We start from the raw sequence: 22,819 nt of genomic DNA, 5'->3' as shown, positions 1-22,819 counted from the left end.
AAACAGCCTTAAAAATGCCAAGGCAATGTATTAATTTTTTCTCTATCTGTAATAGTCACAATTGCTGATTGCTTGCTATGCCCATTCTTGCCTGGTGTGCAGAGCCCTGCTTGGCCATCCTGGACTCTTACCTCAATGGTGCAGAGCAGCCAGTTCTCATGGGGCTGAAGCTGTGACTCCAGTTGTAACCAGCGAGGCTGTCTCCTGTACTCGTGTCTGTGTTGGTAACGGTGCTTTCAAGTAACGCAGTATTTGATAGTTTGGTTTCTAAGCCGTTTTGTGTCAAGAAGCTGGACAAAGACCAACAATAAATGAGAAGAGACAGAGACGAAAGATGGTTGGTAGAAACAGGCAGGTGTTCTTTATTTCACGTGGCACAGCATTAGGCAGACAACCCAAGAAACAGTTTCTAACAACAACCAAAGCTATCCCCCAAACCATCCCCCAAACAAGGGTCCACTGCCAACAGTGGCACTGAGATGTCCTTGCCTGTCCACTCCCATCTCCTCATACTTCGCATACGCTTAGGCCATATCTTAGCTGTGAGTGTCCTTTCCAAGGAGACTAACTTCTTACCATACAGTATCTTTAGACAGCATACATACTGTGCAGTATTACCAAAGTACAATCTCCTCAAGCCATGCTAAAATATAACGCTAACTCCTGGAGAGAAGGCTGTGCAATCGCCTCGCATCTCTCTGAGGTAATACAATGCTGTTTCTTAGCTGACAACATGAGGGGCACCTGAGGGAAGGTCAATATGGCTTCAGAGTCTATTTTTAAACTCCTGATGCAGTAGCGAGAACCTGGCATGCCGCCTGCTGAGACACAGGGTGAGTACCTCCTCCACCCCTGGCTGCCGCTGGGCGCTGGCAGCACCAGAGAGCTGAGCCTACCGTCACCGAGGGGGCTGAGAACATAGATGCTCTTGAACTAGGAGGAGGAGAGGTCAATCAAAGATCACAACAGACCGTGATCTTTGTGTCGGTCATTAGGCGAGAGGTAAGCAATGACAGTGGTAGGGGGAGTTACATAGTTAGCACTCTGGATTAAAGGCATGAAGAATGGCTGGTGGAAGGAAGACGTTTTAGAGACTAAGGACAAAGCTTTAAAAGCCTCGAGATATTACTTTTAATTATTATCTACAGGTTACTCGCTCTATATATACTATTTTTCTTTCTAAATTAAGAAAATAAACATTTATTAACAAGTCACTGGGTCAAATCCTGCTCTCCACTGAAGCCAAATCCATTGACTTCAATGTGAGGGAGCCCCGTGTAAACAACGAAGGGCAAATTTGGCCCTTTATGTCCTGAAAAGTCTGCTTGTACCCATTTCTTTCAATCCTGCAAAGAAATAGATATTGAAGAGTGAATTTATTGTTATTAATTTCTCTTGAACTACCAGGGCAGCGTCAACGAGATGTGGCAAAGGAGCAAGAAAAAGGAACAGATAAGTAAGTACTGCTTCGAAGAGGATTTTATCCATGTTTCAGAGCAAAAGTACATGAAGAGAGTGGATCTGAATCAAGCGCTACTTGTCTTTGCTTTCTAAGCAGCCACAAAATCCTTCATTTAGCTTCAGTGAAACAGTACACAACCAGAGAAAACAGAAGGAACCAAATACTCCTTTTCCTTTGCAAACATCATAAGCCCAAAGGTGAACACTGTCAACCCTTTGGATGCTCCGCTAACTCCAACTGTCTGCACAGTGCAGTGTCAGCCACTGAAGACAAAATGTGTCTACTGTGCCAATGAGTAAAACCTGTGGTGTCTTGTTTACAAAAGTAACTTAACATTTTGAATATTAAAGAACACTAGGTGCTTTTAGACACAGAACAATACGATTTTGGATGCATTTACCACTTTTATTTCACTATGCAGAAACATACATTCACCATGTGTTGTGATGCAGCTGACAGTGTAATGGATGCTATCCCTTCAGTGGGTATTATAGCTGGACACTAACGAGTTTTCAGTGGACGTTCTGTACAGGTTAAGGCTTGACTCTGAACTAGATCGTAAATTGCTGACCAGATTCTCAAACAGATTTTTTTTTTTCCTTTTTTTCCTCTGAGAACAAAAGGGAAATCAATAGAAAACCATCACGGTTATTTCAGATTAATAATTTTCTAATGCTGCAAACTAAGTAAAATACAGATTTTTTTCTCCAAAATAACTACATGTAATTTACAAGGTTAGGATCTGTGAAGGGTGACTGGAAGCTGACTCTGAACAATGCTGACAAAAATCGTTAATATACTAAAATCATTACTACCTCGTAAGGTATTCAGTCAGGTATACAAAGCACACTTTGTAAGCATTTAAATATTTTGAGAAGAGTAAAGATCCATCATCGTTTATCGGGCAGTAATAAAACCAGCTGAAACAAATATAAGATTGAAGTTGTTTACTGAATAAACTGTGTTATTGGCACATCTAATGTGTGGTAAAACATTATACACAGTACCTATACAGCTTCTAGCATTTTGGGGGTAATCTTCATTTACAATATCTGTAAACAAAAGGCTTGCCACCTAACAAATTTTAATTTGTTTAGACTTTCATAAACTGTGAAAGGCATGAACTGTTTATGTGTTACATGAGATCACTGTTTATATTGTTTATGAACGTGCAGGTATAGCTGAAAACTTAGACATTTTAAGAAAATTAAAAATGCTGCTTCTCTGTAATTTTATCGTTGCTTCATGCAATATTGTTTAACTGCTGCTGATTCAGATTGCTTTCTATGGGAAGGTATCTCTGCCAGTTTCTTTATTAACGGTCAAGGTCAATTCTTCTGTACTGAAATTTTCCATAGACAGATACAAGTCAGTCAGGTTGGAACTGAGACTCCGTACAGGCTCTCGTATTCCTACTGGTGTGCATGTCTGGATTCATATGCAATCTAGGTTATTCCTGTAGGAAAGAGAAGTGAGTTAATTATTTGAAGCAAATTTGCAAAAGAGATCTTGTCAATTTGTTCGTGTAACAAAAGCTATTTGAAAATGGCATCATCCCAGTATATGCAACTTGGCCCAAATCCAAAGTCCACTGACGCCAGTGGAAAGAATTAGTGACATCAATAGACTTTTAAGCAAGTCACATTGCGCTGTCTCTGAAACAATTAGCAGAATACCACAAGAATCACAGCTACTCACTCCTCAGTGACTGGTTCCATCTTCCAAATAAGTAACAGATACTGAAATTCAGTTTTCTTTAGGGTCTGTATATCCAAAAGCAGGAGAGCAAAACAGCTTCAAAAGGTGCTGTGCATTATACTCTGTTACTTACACCAAGTGCTAGGGAATATGTATTGTTTTAAGAATAAAATGCTGCTACCAATTTAAACAAATCAGACAAGCAGCTTTTTTTCACCTTCTGCATACATCATTCAAAGCAATTTGTGCAATGGTGCTGGCATTAAACAGCTTTTGCATAGCAGGTTAGTATGCATGACATGTTTTTGCACACAGAATAAATATAGTAATATTAAGACGTCTGCTTAGCCAGCCACAGTTGGAGAGCATGCCTTTACTGAAAAAAAGCTTGACACAAGAAAAGCTGCATTATCATCTCACCCTGATAAACAATGCTGCTTTAAAACATAAAATGTTCTTTCAAATACAAGAAAGCCAAGACATCCAAATACTGACACACTAATTCACTGGGTTTAAAAGAAAAATCAAAAGCAAGTTGGACTGTATCTTTGCAAGTTAGGAATTAAAGCTTAATTTGCAACATATCTGCACAGGAGATTTAAAAAGCAGTTGTAGGTTCTTCCCTTAGCATTTGTAAACAAAATGCATACCTTTAAGAACAAATTATTTTTGTTCTTAAATGACATAAAAGCAGACAATAGATTTTTCTGACTTCAGAATTAGAAAATTAGACTATATCAAAGCATGGACAATGAGGACTTTCCAGAGAGCCAACAAAAGCAAATGAGTAGTTTCTCTTTCTCCAGCTGGCACCATTAAAAGGAAGATGTTTAGAGCTGAATGTGGTTTACATTCAAATACCAGAACTGATAACCAGCACAAATGCAACTTGCAAATGCCAGTGAGAGAAAGCACAGAGTTAGAGGTGAATTATGGTAGGAAAACAACATTTGCAACATGCCAGCCCAGTAAATGCCTAGGAAAATCATCTAGTCCTCTTACCTGTGGTCAATCCTCCCCATCTTCTGGTGTGATTTCTGTTTCTTTATGTACCACTACTTTGGTCACTGACATGTCAGGGTGCTGCTCTTTGGCTTCTTTAATTGCCTGAGCCAGCGCCTATCCCAAGGAAACCACAGAAGGGCAAAAACAAAAAGGAGGTGGAACATGCATGATCAGTAGCAAGGTGGAGAGATTAATGAGATATTACACAATTTACAAATGAGGAAAATGATTAAAATATGAACTATACCATCACTGATTTAACTACTAATCCAGTTTAATTTAAGGCATGCCAGTATGACTAGTTTCTTTTAAAGCAATGTTTAGAAATGTTCTCTTTGGCAGTCTTCAGGGTAGTCTCTAGCAGTTTATACATTTTACCTGATCGTGATCAATATCTGCATCTCCTGTGATGACTATTCGTTTTTCAATTCTTGTCTCTGAGATGCCGCCTTTCACAGTCTAGATGGGAGGGACAAATACATGTCAGTAACTTACTTTAAAGAATGCTGCTACTCATCCAGAGAATGATCAGTGCAGGAACCCAGATGGGACTGGACTGAACTATCTCAAACAGCACGCACAGAGGGGACAACCCTGAACTGCAACCAGAGCAGCTCTGAAGTTGCCTGCTCTGAATGGACTAGATGACCTCCACAGGTCCTTCCAACACAGATAATTTTATGATTCTAGTCAGTCTGCACACATGTCAGGAGAGACGTTTGTATGTCAAAACTGGCAGGTATTTATGGTAAATTCACCCCATGAAGAAAAGAATGGATCTAGTTAAGTCCAACTGCAGGCTTCAGAAGGACATATAGGGTGATATGGCCTTTGTATAGCTCATCTATTGAAGGGTGAATTTCAGCGCAGAAAGTTGCCGTCCTCAAGTGAATATTGGTAGGAGAGCTGTCATGGCACTAAGAGGGTTTCTGCTTAGGGAGCAACTGTTACTTTGATGCTATCATGGAACTTGGAAGACCCAACATCATCTGTCTGTGCAGCTATAAGCTTTTGGTCTGGCTATGGGCAAGCTCCTTATGGCACCACCCAGCAACGCAACTGTGGTGTCCGAGCTGACTAAATGTCCTGTTATGACTACGTGATAAAGATTTACCATGTGTTTTCAACACCGTACAGGGATAATAGCTCAGGACTCAAAGGCTTGTCAATGAAGCCTCATGCTCAGGCAAATTATTTCTTCCTGGCTACTGTATGATGCCAACGTGGCTACACTGCTTCCAGTTCTAGGCAGTATTTTCAGCTAACTCACATGTCTCTGCACAGCAAGGTTTTGTGCTTGCATAGACATACCCTAAGGGTTTATGACACTCAGGACTCTTGTCAAGTCCTTGGATGATGCATTAATGAAGCCAATATAGGCAAAGACAGGTGAATGAAGACAGGTACCCAAAACAGACAGGATTTTGTCCAGAGAGCATAAGCATGTGTACATGTTTTAAAATAAATAATAGAATTGAACTTAAGAAAACATACACCCTTGTGGAAAAAAAAAAAAGCCCCCTGTTTTCTGAGGACTCACTTTGGTGATATGTGTAGTGGTTGTAGTGCTGGTGGTTTCAGATGTGATAGTCTGTGCACTCATCAATACACCCGGTTCTGAGTCAGCACTGCAATCCACCTAGGGAACCAAATGACAAAACCAATCATCAAAAACATGCTCCTGAGCACAGGGTGGCAAGAACTGGACTGGCTGCACTTCCCTACTTCTACAGTTCTTCACAAAAGGAGTATCTAAGGGTAGGGAAATAACTGCTGTTAGGGTGATCATGTGTCAGTATTTCTCTCTGCATCTGGAGACTCCCCTTTGCTTCTGGAAGGACAGATTAGAAGCTGGGGCTTTGAAATCTGTAGTTTCATCAGTGTTCTTGAAAGGCCCTACACCAGGACATGAGAGTCACCCTCAGGTAAGCTATTCTTATGTACATCCTCCTCATGCTAATATTTAATACTTGAACAACTTACAACAGTTTACACTAAAGCATACACTTAAAGATGGGTGAAGAAACATGGGTTCCTTAAGAGCATGTTAAATTAGACCTTGGTTTGTGCAGAATTTCTTACCTGAGAAGACTCATACGTAATGGTTTTTGTTTCTGTATGGACTACGGGCACTTCCTTTGTTGAAATTTCAAGATTTTCCCCACCAGTAGAAACACTACTGAAACTGATAGTCTCAGTCTTCACAACTGGCGACTGTGTGGGGGAAAAAAAAAAAAACAAACGAATTGGAACATTTAGCAAAGCTTATGGATTTCTCAGAATATTTTTTTTTCCTTGGGAGAAGGAGGGGGAACAACTAAAAAGTGCTCTGCATTTAATAAAATGAGAAAATTCTCTTCATTACAGTGGTACATACATGTATATAATGCTGGCAACATTTAGCACTATCCTGGATTTCATGAAAATAAACTTCAGAAAAGATCTAAACACTGTAAGAGGCAATGAGCACAACCACAGGAAGGTCGCTCTGAACATCAGGGAACACTGTTTCCCTGTGAGGGTGACCCAGCACTGGCACAGGTTGCCCAGAGAGGTTGTGGATTTTCCATCCTTGGAGATACTCAAAAGCCGCCTGGACACATTCCTGGGCAACTGGCTCTGGGTGGCCCTGCCTGAGCAGGGCGGGCTGGAGCAGATGACCTCCAGAGGTCTCTTCTAATCTCAACTATTCTGGGATTTTGTGATTCTACATTTTCTTAGAATGCCAAGAGAACAAGTCCTGTTCAGGGTTAATCTTCCATCAAGCTCATAGAAAAAAAAGCAAGAACAAGGTTTTTTTAACCCCCCTGCAAATAGTTCTTGAAATTCTGCTAATGGGGTTAAGATAAGGAACCTGGGTTGTTTAAGGCACAGTACACTTATTTACAATTGTACCAAGCACAGAAAAAACAATGTATTTTCTGTCTTTGAGGACACATGAACTTTGCCAATCTTAATGGACTTTCCCAAAGAGAATGCCAGCTGAATTCTTGTTAACCGTTGCATAAAATGCCACCAATTAGGTTTTTCTCTGTAGCATGAAAAGCGCTTTCAGGTAAAACATGCACGGCATTTTGCCAATGATGGAATCCAGCAACAAGCCTTGCAGGTGCCACACAAGGAGGAAATAAGAGGAGAAACAAACTGCCTGCTGCAAAGATGCAATCATACAAGCTTGGTACACATTACTTTCCATGACAGGAAATAACTTAGTCCACTATTGCATTCACAGTTCAGCACAGACATGACTGAATCAATGAGTTACCTCAAAATGAGGTTTTCTTTCCAAAGACTCTGAAACGTGGACTGTTGTACTGTGCTCCTTTGCTTGCTCACACGAAGCAGCAGCAGCGACTCCTTCTTGTTTGGTTAGGGCTTTCCCAGCCTCCTCCCTTTTTTCCTCCTTCGCCCCCTCAGTCCCAGCAGAACCCTCCTTCCCTTTCACGCCAGCAGCCACCGCCGACGCTGCCTCAGCCTGGGCATCCAACGCAAGTCCAGCCACTTTAGTGGGATCCCTGCTTGCATGCACATCCATTCCGTGTCTCTCCTCGATAACTACAGTCTCCTGTACAACCTTCTTTGCTGTATCCTGATGCGGCTGAACTGCTTGCTTCATTTCACCAGAAGTTATCTCCAGAGATGTCGTTGTGTCTATTCTCTGCAGGGAAGGAGGAAAAAAACCCCTCAGCATCAGAAGCAGGCAACACTACTTGTAATGGCTTCTCAGCTTAATGTACTGTGAACGTAAATAAAAAAAATGGGTATTACATTTTGCCTATGCATTTCTCTCACGTTGTATAAATTTTCGTTCTCAGGACATTATCAGAACAGTACAGATGAAAAACAAAGCAAGAATCACAATTTTTAAAAGTGAAGAGAAATGTCAATGTTTTTCTTGTTGGTATTTTTGTGTGAGATTTATAAAGGCAAAATACAGCACCCTGCAAAATGACCAAAATAAAGTGAAATGAGAGAAAACCAGGGTTTTTTTGGCTTTCTTTTCTCTTTGGCAAAGTTTCTATTGTGGTCTATTGTAACAAAGGAAAAGGCACACTAATACATGCATTAGTTATATCGTTTCCGAGTTACGCATAAAAACAGGAAACAAAAGAAAAGCAAAAGTAATTGGTGTGCGGTTATAACAATGGAGGGAATCAAACGGCCACCTGAGCCCAGCTATGTGAAGAAGTAGTAACCCCTCCTATGAACTCAGTCGGTTTTCTGGCAGACTCTATTAAACTGAAGATATCTGAACCATCCAAGGTTTTTTCACTGGTGGACTGTTTAGTCTAAATAGACAAAGAAATGTAGAGTCACACACAGAAGAAAGGCAGACCCACATGCACAGACATATTAATTGCCAAAACCGGAGGCAGAGACGGAGGAAAGGGAGAGAAGGTTGCGGGGGCACAGAGAGGTTGGAAACAGGAAAAGAATGGGAAAATAAATCAGAGCAAATTCATAATGGCTGTAGGAAGCAGTAGTTACAAAGCACAGTTGTTAGCGTTGGCATTTTGCTGGTTCAAGCAAACCTTTTTTTTCCTTTGATTAACAAGCCACAGCAGCAATACTACATTTCAGTAACATGGATCTTTAAATAAACCAGAAAGGTTGAAAGCCTTATATAATGTCTGCTTCAGACCGTGGGACGGATTCAGAGTATGAAGGAAAAAAAATAAGCTGGGTTGGCTGCTGTCAACATAAAGCCAGGCAGCAAGAGAACCGAAAGGTAGGGTGGTGTGAGGGGATTGCCTAAAAGAAGTCATGCTTTAATCTTTAAACCGTGGCATGAAGTCAAAGCCACTTGTTACCACTACTTTTGACGCAGATGACTCGGTAACATAGTGAGCAGTAGCAATGGTAAATGGCTGTTCTCTGGAATATCTCCACTCAGACAGGCTCTTATCTCTCCGGGCAAATGCCCCTGCTTTTACAGCTTCACTGCCAAGGTGTTTTTCTGCTTTGCCAAGCTGCAAGCTTCCCAGTAACTGCAAATCCTGGTCCATCTTTAGTGTCTTTTTCAAACTCTCCTCTTCAGGACTTTGCAACAGAGATTCTGCTTCCTTTATGGGTGTCAGAGAGTCGGACAGCTTTCTTTTCGTGCTCTGCACATCGGATCCCAGCCTGGCTTTCTCATCAGTGACAGGCTCAAGGATTTCATACTCGGCCACTACCGGAATGATTTTCACAGATTCTTGCACTTCCCTTTCCATTTTCTGGAAAGCTTCTACTGAAGGCTGTATTGCTTTCTCACCCTCTTTAGCTTTACTTGTCATGGTTACAATTTTCCCGGATACGGTATCATAGGACTTTCCTAGGGTGAACATTTTCTGCTTATTCTCCTCTTTGGATTGTATTTCACTTTCCAAGTCCTCAAAGCTCTGCATTAGAACGGTACTGGATTTTAATATCTCAGGTGGAAAGGCAGTTTTACTGCTCACAGTCACTACTTTGTATGCCAGATTTTTTTTCGATTCACCATCAACTACCTCAGAAGGTATTTTGTCTATAATAACCCAATCCTCAGTGCCCTATATTTGAGATATAAAAGCTAAATTAGAATATCTAAATGTTTATCTGTACTTCAGGAGCACTAAAGTATGAAGACTTCTAAGAAATCAACACTGCCTCTTCTGAAAGCATATAACTTTTACCGTTGTATCTCTTAGAGCAGTTATCAAACAAACAAACAGAATCACCTTAGGCAAAGTATGATTTCTTTGCATATTCCCTCCCCTTAGAGGCCCATACAACATGGACAGAAAAAAATTACTTTCGCCACACTATTTCTGTATTAATTTGAAACAGAACAGCATTTTAGTGCATCATTTAAAATGATGATTGGAATCATCCTGAGGTTCAAAATCACGTATCGCAATGGTTCATAATGCTACAGTCAAAAACAAATTACGAAAATAAGCAAAATAAGCCCATTCAACTGTTCCCCAGTTGTCATAAACACACTGTTGAGGAGGTTTTACAATAGTATGCATCTGTATGTAACTGTAGCCTGCACTAAATTTCCTTGTTTTCATTAGAATAACATCAACCCCCTCCAGGACTGTTTAAATTGAGCAGTACAACACAGTAAGCTCCATACTACTAAAGATTCTGAATGGAACTGAATGCAGCATCTTTTTTTCTCCTTATGCAAATATGCTATGTGATTTGCTTTGTCTATGCGATCAGCATCCAGTTATTTGACCTCAAGACCATAACTTCTGTATTTAACTAAGCAAATGTGGTAGTTTAAAATTGAATGAATTAAAAATAACCTCTAGGGATGATGGGATACTTTTCTGGATAATGATTTGATGAGAAGTAACCAAAGTGCCAGCAGATTCTCCTTCCTGTAGCTTCTTCTCTATCACACTTGGCTAATAGAAAAACCAATAAGAATACAAAGTTCACCATCACTCAGCATAATCTGAATTCACTTGACAATATAAAGGAAATTCATTCTAATGACAGAAGTGCCCCATTCACCATAATGTTCTTAGTGAGGCTTATGCTGGAAATGCATGCACAACTGCAAACAACATCCACAAACAGCACCGTGCAAGTAGATTTCTAACTAGCAGAGAAATCACTGTCTGTTAGGAAGCCATAAATTCTGGAGGGGACTCATTCCTCAGAATTTGGCCCCCAGATTACGTCTCTCTCTGAAGCTTATAATAAAATAAAATAAAAAAAAAAAAAAGGGAGGGACTTGGAAAGGAAAAAAAGATAATAAAATAACAAATCATTGCCAGCCTGTCTGACTGCATTTCAAGAAATTATTATTTGTTTTTACCTGCAATTCAAGGAATGTAGTACCTCCCTTCTGCAAAAATATGAGTTTTTCTGATTTTTCTCTTTCTTCTTTGGTCTAATGTTAGGGGAATAAATGGTTTTAGTAAATGGAGGCTATAAAGTCCACTATACTTTACAAGAGCTCATCTATACTTTACAATAGCTCATCATCTCTACAGATTATTAAGTGCATGGTAAATTAGGAAACAGAATTAAACAGAATAATTTTCCAGCAAAGAGGTTTCCAATAAGAAATGAAATCAGTGTCTCTCTGTGATGAATGCAAGGCAGACATGAGCGTACCATTTGTGTAGCACAAAACCCACTAAACTGAATAACACCCAGATGTGGATGCACTGTGTTCATTTCATCTTTTACTATTCATTTAACTGTGTCTGGTGCCAACCTACATGACTTCCACGAACAGCCTAGAACTGGCCCCTCCACCTTCACTCTGGACTTCTAGTAGCTTCCCATGGCTGTGAGAATAGCATCTCTGCAACTTGACCAACGGGGAAAGTTTTAAATATCGGTAAGACTCAATTTCCTAAGCCTTTTGAGTCCAGCTTCTGGGCTGGCCACCTTTTTAACTTGGCCAGAGCAAGTAAGCCCCTGCAGAGCAAAGCAGGTTTCTTGCCAAACTCTTTCTACCCACTTCAATGGCTAGTGTCCTCATTAGACATGCCAATGGAAGTCCTATGTACATGACATGGTAAAAGGGTACTGTTTTAAATATGTATACTTCATGTACTCAAGAAGAAAGGTAGACATTTAAAGAAAGATACAAAACTAGAAACCCGAGCGAGAAAGGCAGAAACGGCTCATCTCCCTGACTGCAATGAGATGCATAACTTCTTAATGTTTAAAGCGCTGTTTTAATCCAATCCAGATCAGACTAAACATTGTCAAGGAGTTTGTTAATATGATGGCTTTCATGTTCTATAGCTATCTGGCCACCATCACAGCAGGTATTTAAAACTATATATTTCATAACTAAAGAAAAACAAAGTACTACCCGTATTATTGTAAGAAACCACCCGGTGACTAGACAGGCTTAAAGTCAAACTGACTAAACACACATAGGTGCCAAATGCTCAAAGCACACATTTTGAAAAGGCACATTGCCCCTTCTCTTCTTGTTTTATTATATTAAAGAGCTACAGGTGACAACACTGAATACATTTTTAAAGTGGATATGCTAAGTTAAATGTGTAAGTTCTTTGACTAGGAGAAGCTATTACATAACACGGTTCTACGTGCTCTCCATCCTGACTGCCTCTGCATTTCTTAGTAGACACAGACATCAAGGTCCTGATTTTGACCTATGCATGGCTTCCTTTTTTTTCCTGAAAAATTCCTGTCAGCAGGACACGTGAACTGAAACCATCCCACTCACTGGGACCAAAAAGGACGGTCAGATGTTATGTACAGCAGGGTTCCCTTAGTGCCAGAAGTCACCTCAGAGTTAGGCTCTGATAGCTCAAATCCACTCGCATTTTTACACAGAAATGCCTTCATTTGGATGAGATTCTGTGGGACAGCTGTAGTTTACTTAGATGCATATAAAATACAGTAACTGGACATTGCTTTAGAGTAATTCTCTTCCAGTAAGAGAAGAGATACCAGATAAGGATAACTCTTGCTCTTTTCCTTTCCAAATGAAAGGTTAAATTCAGATGTGTTTCCTCAGGGTGAAGCCTACATAACTGTGTAAAGCTTTGCTACTGCTTGTGCATTTTAATTAGAAATTATTGTGAAGTTTCTAAAGTAATAAAGACATGAAATGAACTGGGGTGGGGATACAAGTTTGCTTCACCTGCACTCCTCTGATTCTGGCTCAGCTAGCCAGCTGCTCCCTTTTCAACAGTTCCTTACATCTTTAATACGTAAAACGCATCCTGCTCATTTTATTTAAAATTTTACTTTTACGAAAGAAAACCCGTATTTTCAACTACAACCAAACTAACACAGTTGTAGGATCCATTATGATTCCTGAACAAGACAGCAGGAGCAACATTATTACTCCTCAGTGGCCTCTCCAAAAGGTAAGCTTTGGGCACCAAGTCTGCTTTTTAGGTATTTTAATTCAACTTGATGGCCACTCTAATGCATATCTGATGCCTGTATCGGCCACTGGTTAGATGGGTACAGTGTAAGAGAAGAGGAACTGGGGCCTTTTTCTTGGCCTTTCCCTAAGAGGAAGCTGACATGTGCTATCTGTGTGTCCCCAGGGATTCCCTTCCCCAGTGGGTCTGGGGACTGTGGGTCTGCAACACCAACCCCTAAGGTGGGAAAGCAGAAGGCTCTTTCGCATTACACTTCCCAGCCAATTTTTGCTGAGTTCCTTACAACATTATGTTAGTGCTGGGGGGACAGAAGCAAATTTTATGACCGTTTATTGGTCTGTAATGCTAAAAACAAGTGGTAACCATAAAGATGATTCCTATGAGACAGAAATCAGATATTCATGCACAATAGAATAAAAAAATAAATTTTCATGCAGACCACACAAGCATTTCCTTTTGCTCCACTGGATTTAAACCAAGGCTCTCTGCCTTTTTTGAAGATTACAGCAACACAATGTTACATTGTTACCTCTACATCTCCTTGCCTACCCACAAACTAAATGAAAGGCAGATTTTTAATTGGCATGTTTCCTACAAATACTTCAAGACTGCACAGTAAGCAAGATTTTTTCATGCATGCACATGAAAATGCACATGCTTAGCATCTGCACTGGGCCTTCAACGAAACAGTATCCAGCAGACTGCAGCAACTATCAGTTCCCTTATGGAACTGGCCAAGCAGGTCTAATTATCATCATTATTTCTTCCCTGTCTTCAAAGACTGAAAGAGTTTTGCCCTTTGTCCTGTATTTTCTTGTCAAGTTTGGTACCATACCCCTATCCATGCCACTACACTCCTGCTCCCAACCAGTCACCATTACTTAAATTTCCTCTCCATCACCTTCACGGTTTCTTTCATGCATGGCTGGACTCCCTCAAGCTCAGCGAACCTGTAACAAAGCGTGCGTTTTAAACCCTCAGAGAGACCCAATTCTGCCACGCAGCTTACAGTGAATTTCATACTCTAAATATATATATATGTATATATATACATATATATAAAAAGTATCTGCTCCTCCTTGCACCTTTTGCTGCTAGAGCCTGAGTCCTGAGAAAAGGGAGCACCTGTAAGTGGGGAATGGCGTCTAAGTACAGTCTCTAATTGACTGAGAGCTATTACAAGTAAAACGAATAGACAAATACATAATGAAGCCTTTCAGCTCACGCTGACCTCTTCAGGCACTAGTGGTTCAATCATAGGAGCTTCCTCCTGCCTTGCTGCAAGCCGAACGGGAGATGTGGAAAGCCTCTTCTCCCACTCATTAGACACAGCTGTTTCTGTGGAGGTTTCCAAGAAGGTGCGTTTCAGCTCGCTTATATTGGTCTGATGTTTCATCAGATCTTCCTGGGTTTTGTCTAGGTCCTGGACAGTTTTAAAAGAATAGAGCAGTTTGTAATACATCCTAAGCCAACCAAATTTTAGCGCCAAAACACACAACTCGGTTAGTAAAGAGGGAAGTAACATCTCAGGGAGCCGGGGAGCACAGCACTGACACAACACTCTGTGAAAATGTGGCATTTTGAAAGATAACAGAATAGCATATCTGTGAGTATAAATATACTCTTAAAGAGCTTATCCATACCGCTATAATTTACACCTGATAAAGAGGCTTCAAACAAACATACATATGCGCGTGGATGCACACACATATACGCACACGCATATATCTATATTTATAGTTAGAGGAGGAGTCATCATAATCTGAGGAAAAAATATCTATTTAATTTATTAGCAGGTGGGAATACACAGTTCATGCATCATAGTGCAGATTCACAGTTTACCACTAAAGCTAACACACATGTACGGACATGCACTGGTATATACCAATACCAACCTCTAACATAAGATTACTATGTTTGACATACACATTTTCACCCTGTATTCGCTTAATCAGACTATTCTGAAAGAAGTGAAAAAGAAAGGGAAAGGTAAGGGACACAGTATTGAAAGGATACAAAATGCTGTTTCTACACATTTCTTCACAGAGAACCAACAATAACATGCTGAGAGAGGTGAACACCTCCAACATTGATACTTGAGCAACATCCGGGCCTTTCGTTTCTGTACCTGTGCCTTTAGTTCTCCATCCTCCTCTTGATCCGACTGCCAGCATGAGAAAGATTGGAAAACAACACCTTACCCACTTGTATGACTGAAGGCTTTACAAAAATTGGTGACAGGAACACACTAGGTTAAAATCACATTTTCTCTATGTTGAGGGCTTAAAGAGAAAGAGTAGACACACTGGCTGACTTTGCATGGTTCCCCTAACTCAGAGGAAGCCTCCTCTTTTCAAATTTTTTATTTGGGAACGAAGGCGTATGAAACATTTTCCTTTTATAAATATTGGTGCACTCCACATTCACAGATCTCTGTTTAGGGAGCAGCAGTTGAACCTTCTCACCAAGACTGCAGCTGGTTTAGAACCGAATGGCAACAGCAAATTCTTTGGAAATCCATAATCCCAGAGGTTAAACATATGACATCTCCTGGGCCACAGGCAAAGATTTGCAGAAACTCACCATAGGTAAACAAGCTGCAACACTTCCTACAGAATGAAGCACATTTTATCTGCTTAAAATGCTATTTCCCTAACCTCCGTCCCTTTCTGTTTTTATATAATTTCATTTCATATTTAGCCTGATATTCTTTCATGACCTCTCTGCAATGGCAGTCTTCTGAAATGGCACACACATCACATTCACTTCAGCTCACGTTTTCAGAAGCAATGCAATAAGGACTGCCCAAGCAGCCCCGTTTCTGAGGCTTGCATTTTCAGATGGCAAGTATACCACAGGTTTTGAAAATCAGGTATCCGTAAGGCAAATTGAGGTTCACAAAATCTTCTCCCCTAAAATAAAGATGGCAGCTAGGGAGATTATAATGCATTTTTGAGTAATAAACTGAACATTTTAAATGTCACGGGTTTAGGATTATGTTTTACTTTCTGTAGGGCTCGAAGCCTGAAGCTATAGAGTAAAAGAGGCACTTCAAAGCATTTTGTACTCCTGACTCGTCTCAACAGACTTTATGTTGTTACTCCGTTTGGATTCTTTTAATGCTCGTGCCACTATTTTATTGTTAATTTTTCATACAGTCCTAATTATTCAAATGACCCATGAGAAAATCTGTTGATTACTTTCTAACTCAGTTCAAATTTATTCTGTTTACAGCTGAGGCCAAATTGTCCTGACGTGTCATACAGAGAATTTTTCCTTGATGATAATTTTAACAGTCTGAAATATTAATGAGATCCTACTGAAAACCTACAGTTGTGTTTGTGGTAAGACTCTGTCTTCTACCATATGTCAGACCAAATTCAGCTCATGTTTGCAGCTGCAAACATATTAATAATGAAAGCATTATATGCACTTCACTGGAGTCACACAGGGTTGAATTTGCCTGCACAGTCTATATACCATGTTGTAGATATGAGGCTTCTCAGTGCAAAGAAAATATAAATTTTTTATGCTCCTCCTTTGAAAACAACACCTAGACTACTGGTGGCAATATGTGAAGGTGACACGTGAAATTACATTCAAGGAAAACCTTAGATACTCATAATGTGGAAATACCTTTATCCAGTAAATTTTTTACTGTCTTTTTGCCCCCCTCTCTCACACACAGGCTGCAGAGTACAAAAGCAGACAAGTAAATAGAAAAACCCAGGGGACAATCTGGCCAGCACGACCACCCAGGTGGGCAGCGTTCGCATGGGTGACGCTGCCGCTGCCCCGCAGTCTGCACAGCACGGAGGCCTTGCAGTTTCCACACCAAACACAGAAATAAGAACAACCCGCAGGGAGCACTGAACACTCAACTCCGCGAGCAAAACTCTCACGCTCGCACATGCACACACGCGCAGAGAGGGATTCTGAGCTGCCGTAGGAGACATGCTGTTTAGCCCTCATGCCCAGGGTCGGGAAGAGATGAGGCAAAATGCTCTCCCCTGCCATAACTGGGTGCCGGCGACTGTACAAACCTCGGTGGCAGTGGTCTCACCATCAGCTGCAGTATCCGTCTGCTCACTGTCAGTCTATTTGGTTAGACAAGTAACCGGGTCCCAAGAGGAAGGCAGGAATAAAGAATAAACCCAGCTCATCAGTACACGCGGCTCACACGGGGAACTGTTAAATTCAACATCCCTGTGAACTGCATTAGCATTGCTTTTCAAACCACGCACAAGTCAAAGAAGCAAAATAAAAATGCTATATTAGTAAACAGAACAGACTCAGAGGAAGACTCGAGGCGTACTGTACACAGTATATGGCTTTACTGGAACAGATTTATAAGCCAAACAAAACATTACTGGAAATGTGTTATTTGAATAGCAGATTTTTTTTTTTTTCTTAAGAAAGCCAGGTGGCTTTAAAAAAACTGGGAAAAAAAAAAAAGCTAGTATTTTCTAAACAAACTTTTCCTCCTATAATTTTTTTTTAAGGAAAATTATTCATCACATTTTTGTTCTAACCAATACAGATTAATGTGGTGGTTGACTTCTTCTCTGGAGGGGGAAAAGATAATTTAAAAAAAAAAAAAAAAGGCTACTTTAACAGTCACCTGACTTTCAGCCCCTCATTTGTACAGAAGTTGTTCTTGTCTCCACATTTATACACCATGAGGCTGTCTGCATTACCAAGGAGTTCAAATAACCATACCCCCAGCCCATCTACTGTCTGTCTGTGGAGTAATGGTAAGGCTCAGATCCCACTTGGTTCCAATAAAGAGCAGCTGATATTGTTAATGATAGTAAAAAGAAAGAAAACTGCCATTAAAAGAATCAAAAATACTTCTCATTCCATTTAAGAATATGGATGAAAGCAGGAAAAAAAGAAAAGTAACTCCTCCCCCTCCCCCGCCAAAAAAAACACTTACTAGGTACAAGTGATAAAAATGAAACAAAGCACAGCATTGCACAGACTGATCTATCCCTGCTTTGCTCGACACCATGAACAACATTTTAGTGGAGAACACAAGTGTTGAGATTTAATAAATAGAGAGTCAAGTGTAGGTTACTACAGGCTGAGAAGAGAGTTCAAATGACTATTTTTGATGTTATGCAAGCTTATGGAAAACTAGCAATTAAAGAAAGTGCTCCCTACTGCCCCGGACTGGCACATTCAAGTTGTTTTAACTTCAGTGAAAGCTCTGGTTTTGATTAATGATTTTCTGTGGTCCTTAGATAATCTAAAGTAACCCAGGCAGGCAATTTAAATCTAGGACAATACATCTCATCCTCAAATCACACCAGTATGAAACAAGAGAAAAAAGCAACCTCCTGGTGGATGGAGTATCAAGTGTTTGAATCTCCTATCTTCTGTCATTTTCTGACAACTCCAATGTTTCATAAAACTGCTTTTCTGATATTTTTTCATTGCTTTGTCGTCTATCATTCCTTCCTTTGAATAATTTGTATTGCTTGTATGACAGGCAGAAGAATAAGCAGGCATTTTGCCCTATTTGTAAGTGCATGAATATAAGTTACATGCAATTTTTCAAGCAATGACCACTCACTAGATGGACCACTTTTATTTTTAAATGAAAGTATAGTGCCAAAACCTAGCTGATCAAATTGCTTTCACTAAAATGTTAGAAAATTGTTTATTAGTGAAGGATCTCACATCTTTATAACATTATAAGCAATTGTAAAGGCATGGCAATATAAAAAAGATCTAGACATTGTCACCCCTATTTACAAAAAAAAAAAAAAAAAAAAGAGGAATTCACTAATCTGGACATTTAAAAGGAATTAAAAGATTTGTGTCAAGGCACTGTAACGTGTGAGTCTGGCACATAGGATTCATTTACGAACTTGAAGTTGGGAACATTAGTGAAAACCCAATAGAAATAGTAGCTGCTAAGGTACAAACACAGAAGCTAATGAAATCTAAGGGGTGAGATTCTGTCTCTGACTGCAGGGACTGCCTCCAGATACACTGCTCAAGGGAGAACAGAGCTCAACAAGGTCTGAGATTGGTTCAGGATACTGGCTGTAGCCTCCTGCATCACTGTGTGCAATCTCTTGTGAACTGGAGGAAAAGAAAAATGTTTCTTTTACTGTAACAGCAATGAAATCCTAAGTAAGGCATAAAATTTGCTTTATTGCAACATACATGTCTGCTAATTAGCCAATCAACAGCCATGGAGTTAAGTCAGCATTATTGAGTTACTTGAAATAAAGATCTGGGGTTATCGCAGAGCAGGGAATGGCGAATTAAGGCTGAGCAAGGCAGGTCTCCTCTGGAGTGGGAAGTAGGAAAGGTCGGGCTCAACTCTGAGACGGGCTACAATGCAGCTGCTGGTGGGGCTTGAGGGCAGGAGAGGGATTGAGCAGGAAGGGAAGGCAGCTATCTCCTGAGATGCTGCGGCTGCACCTCCTCTAAGTTGTGATCCTAATTGCTGTGATTTGTTTTGCCAATGTAATGCAGACATGCCCAAGTTTAAAACATATTCACTTTCATGCAATATTTTGAACAAGAAATACCCCCTGGATTAGGCACAAGTCTGTGTTGTCTGCCAGGAAGCACTGCCAGAGTAATCACCCTCATAAAAGAGCGACACTAAAAAGCCTATTTTATACATTTTTATGCTCAATATTCCTAACTTTACTAACAAAAAGAAGTGCTCATTTCTGAAAGAGGAACAGACCGATGTATTACATAAACACTGTCTCGTTATTGCCTCTGGAGCTGGCACTGTATTAATGCTGTTATTGCTATTAGATTAATTCAAGTGCAGAGCTAATGCAAATTGAAACCTAAATGCTATCTCAAAATGAGACAGCAACATTTTGGATGCCTTTTATCAGAAATTGCACATTATTGTTTAGTTGTTAGGCATCGCAGAGGCAAAAGCATCTAAAGAAAATGTTTTTATAAGATAAATTGATGTGACTTTTGGCTTTCCATAAAAAGGAAATGAAATCCTGCACCAAGTCCTACAAAACCAACAGTGGCAGATTACACAAATGTTTAGATGAGCAAGCTGGTTTATTGAAGACAACTACTGCAACAGCATCAAGTGACCAAGGCGTCTTTTTACAAATGGCCAATTGGTCTGCGATTATCTGATCTGGGTTATTTTTACATACAAAGCAAACCCATATTTCTGCATTTGAAGATGAAGGGTAAAAAGGAAAAACAAGGAAAAAATGAACTCATTATTTTATTCTGTCAACACAGAATAACTAGGCACAGGCAAAAACTGAGATGCCAGTTACTCTGTTACTTAAACAAGCAGATTCCTTCTGGATATATTATCTTCTGGTTATATTATATTATTCTGTATGTATTATCTTCTGGTTATATTATCACAGTTCCCAGAACCATTGTGGACTCCTCTTCTACTGCAGTTGGTTTATCTGCCTGTGATAACCCTGGCGGCTTGAGGCATCGGTTTTGGCAGTGCTAATTAAACACTGCAAATGGCAAGATGTCCCACATGGCATGCTCCCCCAACAGCTGCGGAACAGCTGTCCCAATCTGACCTCTCACTGATACATTGGATTTAAGCACGGGAAAACAATTTAATCTGCAGCAGAGATGGGATCAAGGCTGAAAATGCAGGTCCAGGTTTCATTGGACCAGAAAGCCTTTTCTGGGCTCAGGTTACAGCTGACAGCCTCTTGCAAAAAGCTGAGTCCACCTGAATTTTGAACATGCGGAAGTTGGTGAGGGTGCCCATTATTACTGGGCAGCTGGTTATATAAATATAATGTATATACATATGCATATATATATACATGCATATGCAATTATGCAGGAAATTGTACTTAATACCCACCATTTAGAAAACTATTCTAACTAGTATAAACTGACAGGGGGAAGAAAAAGGTCTTGGCGGGTTCAGATACAATACTTCAGAGCTGATCAGTGGCAATTTGTCTAGTGCAAGTCACTTTGCATCAGCTGACACAGTTCAAACCAAGCCACTTCCACACAGTGTTGTGCCTAACCCTGGGCCCCAAGCTGCACTCCCAACACGAGAAAAAAATAAATAAGAATTTAAAAAAACAACCCCCAAACCAAAAACAAAAAACCAAAAACACCCCTTCTAACATATCAGCACAGACAGAAATGAGGCTCTGAAAGTAGGACCACTATTGCAGCAATCTAACACTGGTTAGGACTGAAGCACTGAACACGAAAAAGAGTGTGTTCGATGCCGAGGTACACACCTCTTCCTCTGAACTGTCACTCAGGTCATTGGCAAGTGAGGCACTCAAGGAGGCCGCCTTGGGCTCCAGGTAGCAGAGGCACATAGCCAGAGGAAAGGAGAGAGTGAGGGCGTATGGCACTGAGAAAGAGGCAGAGAGCAGAAAGAAAAAAATGAAGAGGAAGCAAGGCACCAGGGAGGGAGAGCGGATGGGAAGGTAGTGCTGCACGCTGGCAGGCAGGAGGTTGGTTTCGGAGAGGTTAGGGAGCGACAGGTAGCCGTCGTCATCCAGGAGGGAAGGAAATGACTCTGGAAGTTGCAAGGAGAAGGAAAACAGTGTTCCGCCTTTGCTGGCTTTTTGCTTATAGCCGAAAGGCACATCTTGCTCAGCAGAGCAAACTCGACCCTTTCTGTCAGAGTCTGGCTCCGACTCGCTGTGCTTTGGAGCGCTCTCTTTCGGCGCCTCACAACCTAAGGACTTTGTTCGAGCACTCTCCTTGCATCTCCTGCGAAGCTTTGCTGAAGATACATGGCGGCCAGGCTGCGAGGATGGCGAGGGGTGGTGGGAGTCAGTGCCAAGCAAAGATGGCTGGTGACAGAGAAAGAGCAGCAAACAAGGCGCAAAAGCAAAAGGACAAAAAGAAAACTGTAATTAGTTAATTTTCTTCTGTGATGATAAATAGTATATATATATAAAAAATTATAAACAGTACTTTAACACCATAGCTTTCCACTGAGTTAAATGGTGCATGTTCCCATGCCGCACACCACAGGTATTAGTGAATCAGGGTTACAGCTTACAAAAGGCAACTTCTTGATTCAGCATTTGTCTAGTCATCTGCAGCACGGGATTTACATAAAAACCTTCATGGCCATATGCAGAGTTTCAGGTGCTGCCAATTTCCACTTACGGTAAGACTGGCTTCAGATCATAAGGAGCTTTCAAACATGAAGTACATGGAGAGCAACAAAGAAATGAGGGAATGTATTTCTAATACCAACACTGCTTGTGAAAGCACTCCTGCAGTCAGGAGGAGACCCAGTGGGGGCCAGATGCTTCCCATCTATGCCTTGGACAACCTCAGCAGTAATAATTAAAACCCCAAGGATTTTAAAACTCTATGTGCCCAAATTTCTCCATTACAATATTAAAAAAAAAAAAAAAAATCTAGGTCCTAAATCTAAATAAAACACATTCTAGTTTTGAGGGGGGGCATAAATCCATATGTCAGCTCTTACCGACGGAAAAAAATGTACTAGCTCGATACCTACCCCATCAGCCAGCTCCTCAGCACGGCTCCCATCACTGCCCAGGCTGGCCTTCACCGGGCATCCCCACAGCCCTGCCCTCACCTCTGCCCACAGTGAGCTGGTGCAGGCAGTGCCAGGGGGCTGGCAGTGCCCTGCTGCCCCTCTACACTGCACCCCACTGCTTCTGCAACATGTTGAAAGAAGAGAGCTGCGGGTTTTAGGCTAGGCAGACCCCATGCTCTCTCACTGGGGATCTGAAGGGAGGCTGACCACAGAGACATTCATGCCCCACACAGCCACATCTCCCCATAGTCAAAAAGTGACTCTCTA

General features: G+C 40.8%; 1 protein-coding gene across 16 annotated transcripts in view; it reads right to left on the bottom strand.

Moving 5' to 3' along the window:
- Positions 1 to 335: 335 nt before the first annotated feature.
- The window catches only part of EPB41L3 (erythrocyte membrane protein band 4.1 like 3), a 96,992-nt gene continuing 74,508 nt past the window's right edge, over positions 336 to 22,819 (bottom strand). For 2 of the 16 annotated variants that reach the window (XM_074878705.1, XM_074878706.1), the window contains exons 13-23: positions 21,261 to 21,827; positions 17,067 to 17,120; positions 15,152 to 15,187; positions 14,255 to 14,446; positions 8,332 to 8,454; positions 7,431 to 7,823; positions 6,248 to 6,379; positions 5,706 to 5,804; positions 4,544 to 4,624; positions 4,163 to 4,279; positions 336 to 2,918 (exon numbers count right to left, since the gene is read on the bottom strand). In XM_074878705.1, the coding sequence (XP_074734806.1) occupies positions 4,169 to 4,279; positions 4,544 to 4,624; positions 5,706 to 5,804; positions 6,248 to 6,379; positions 7,431 to 7,823; positions 8,332 to 8,454; positions 14,255 to 14,446; positions 15,152 to 15,187; positions 17,067 to 17,120; positions 21,261 to 21,827 (1,788 nt within the window). In that variant the 3' untranslated portion in view covers positions 336 to 2,918; positions 4,163 to 4,168. Of the gene's footprint in view, positions 2,919 to 4,162; positions 4,280 to 4,543; positions 4,625 to 5,705; positions 5,805 to 6,247; positions 6,380 to 7,430; positions 7,824 to 8,331; positions 8,455 to 8,976; positions 9,697 to 10,440; positions 10,543 to 10,958; positions 11,034 to 14,254; positions 14,447 to 14,918; positions 14,985 to 15,151; positions 15,188 to 17,066; positions 17,121 to 21,260; positions 21,828 to 22,819 lie in introns of all 16 variants that reach the window. The other 14 variants (XM_074878715.1, XM_074878720.1, XM_074878722.1 and 11 more) reach the window with 12 other exon arrangements.

The sequence above is a fragment of the Strix uralensis genome, chromosome 1 (assembly GCF_047716275.1).
Source record: "Strix uralensis isolate ZFMK-TIS-50842 chromosome 1, bStrUra1, whole genome shotgun sequence".
Classification (NCBI taxonomy): Eukaryota; Metazoa; Chordata; class Aves; order Strigiformes; family Strigidae; genus Strix; species Strix uralensis.
Note: the sequence above shows the minus strand (reverse complement) of the source record. Positions and strands in the feature narration are given on the sequence as shown.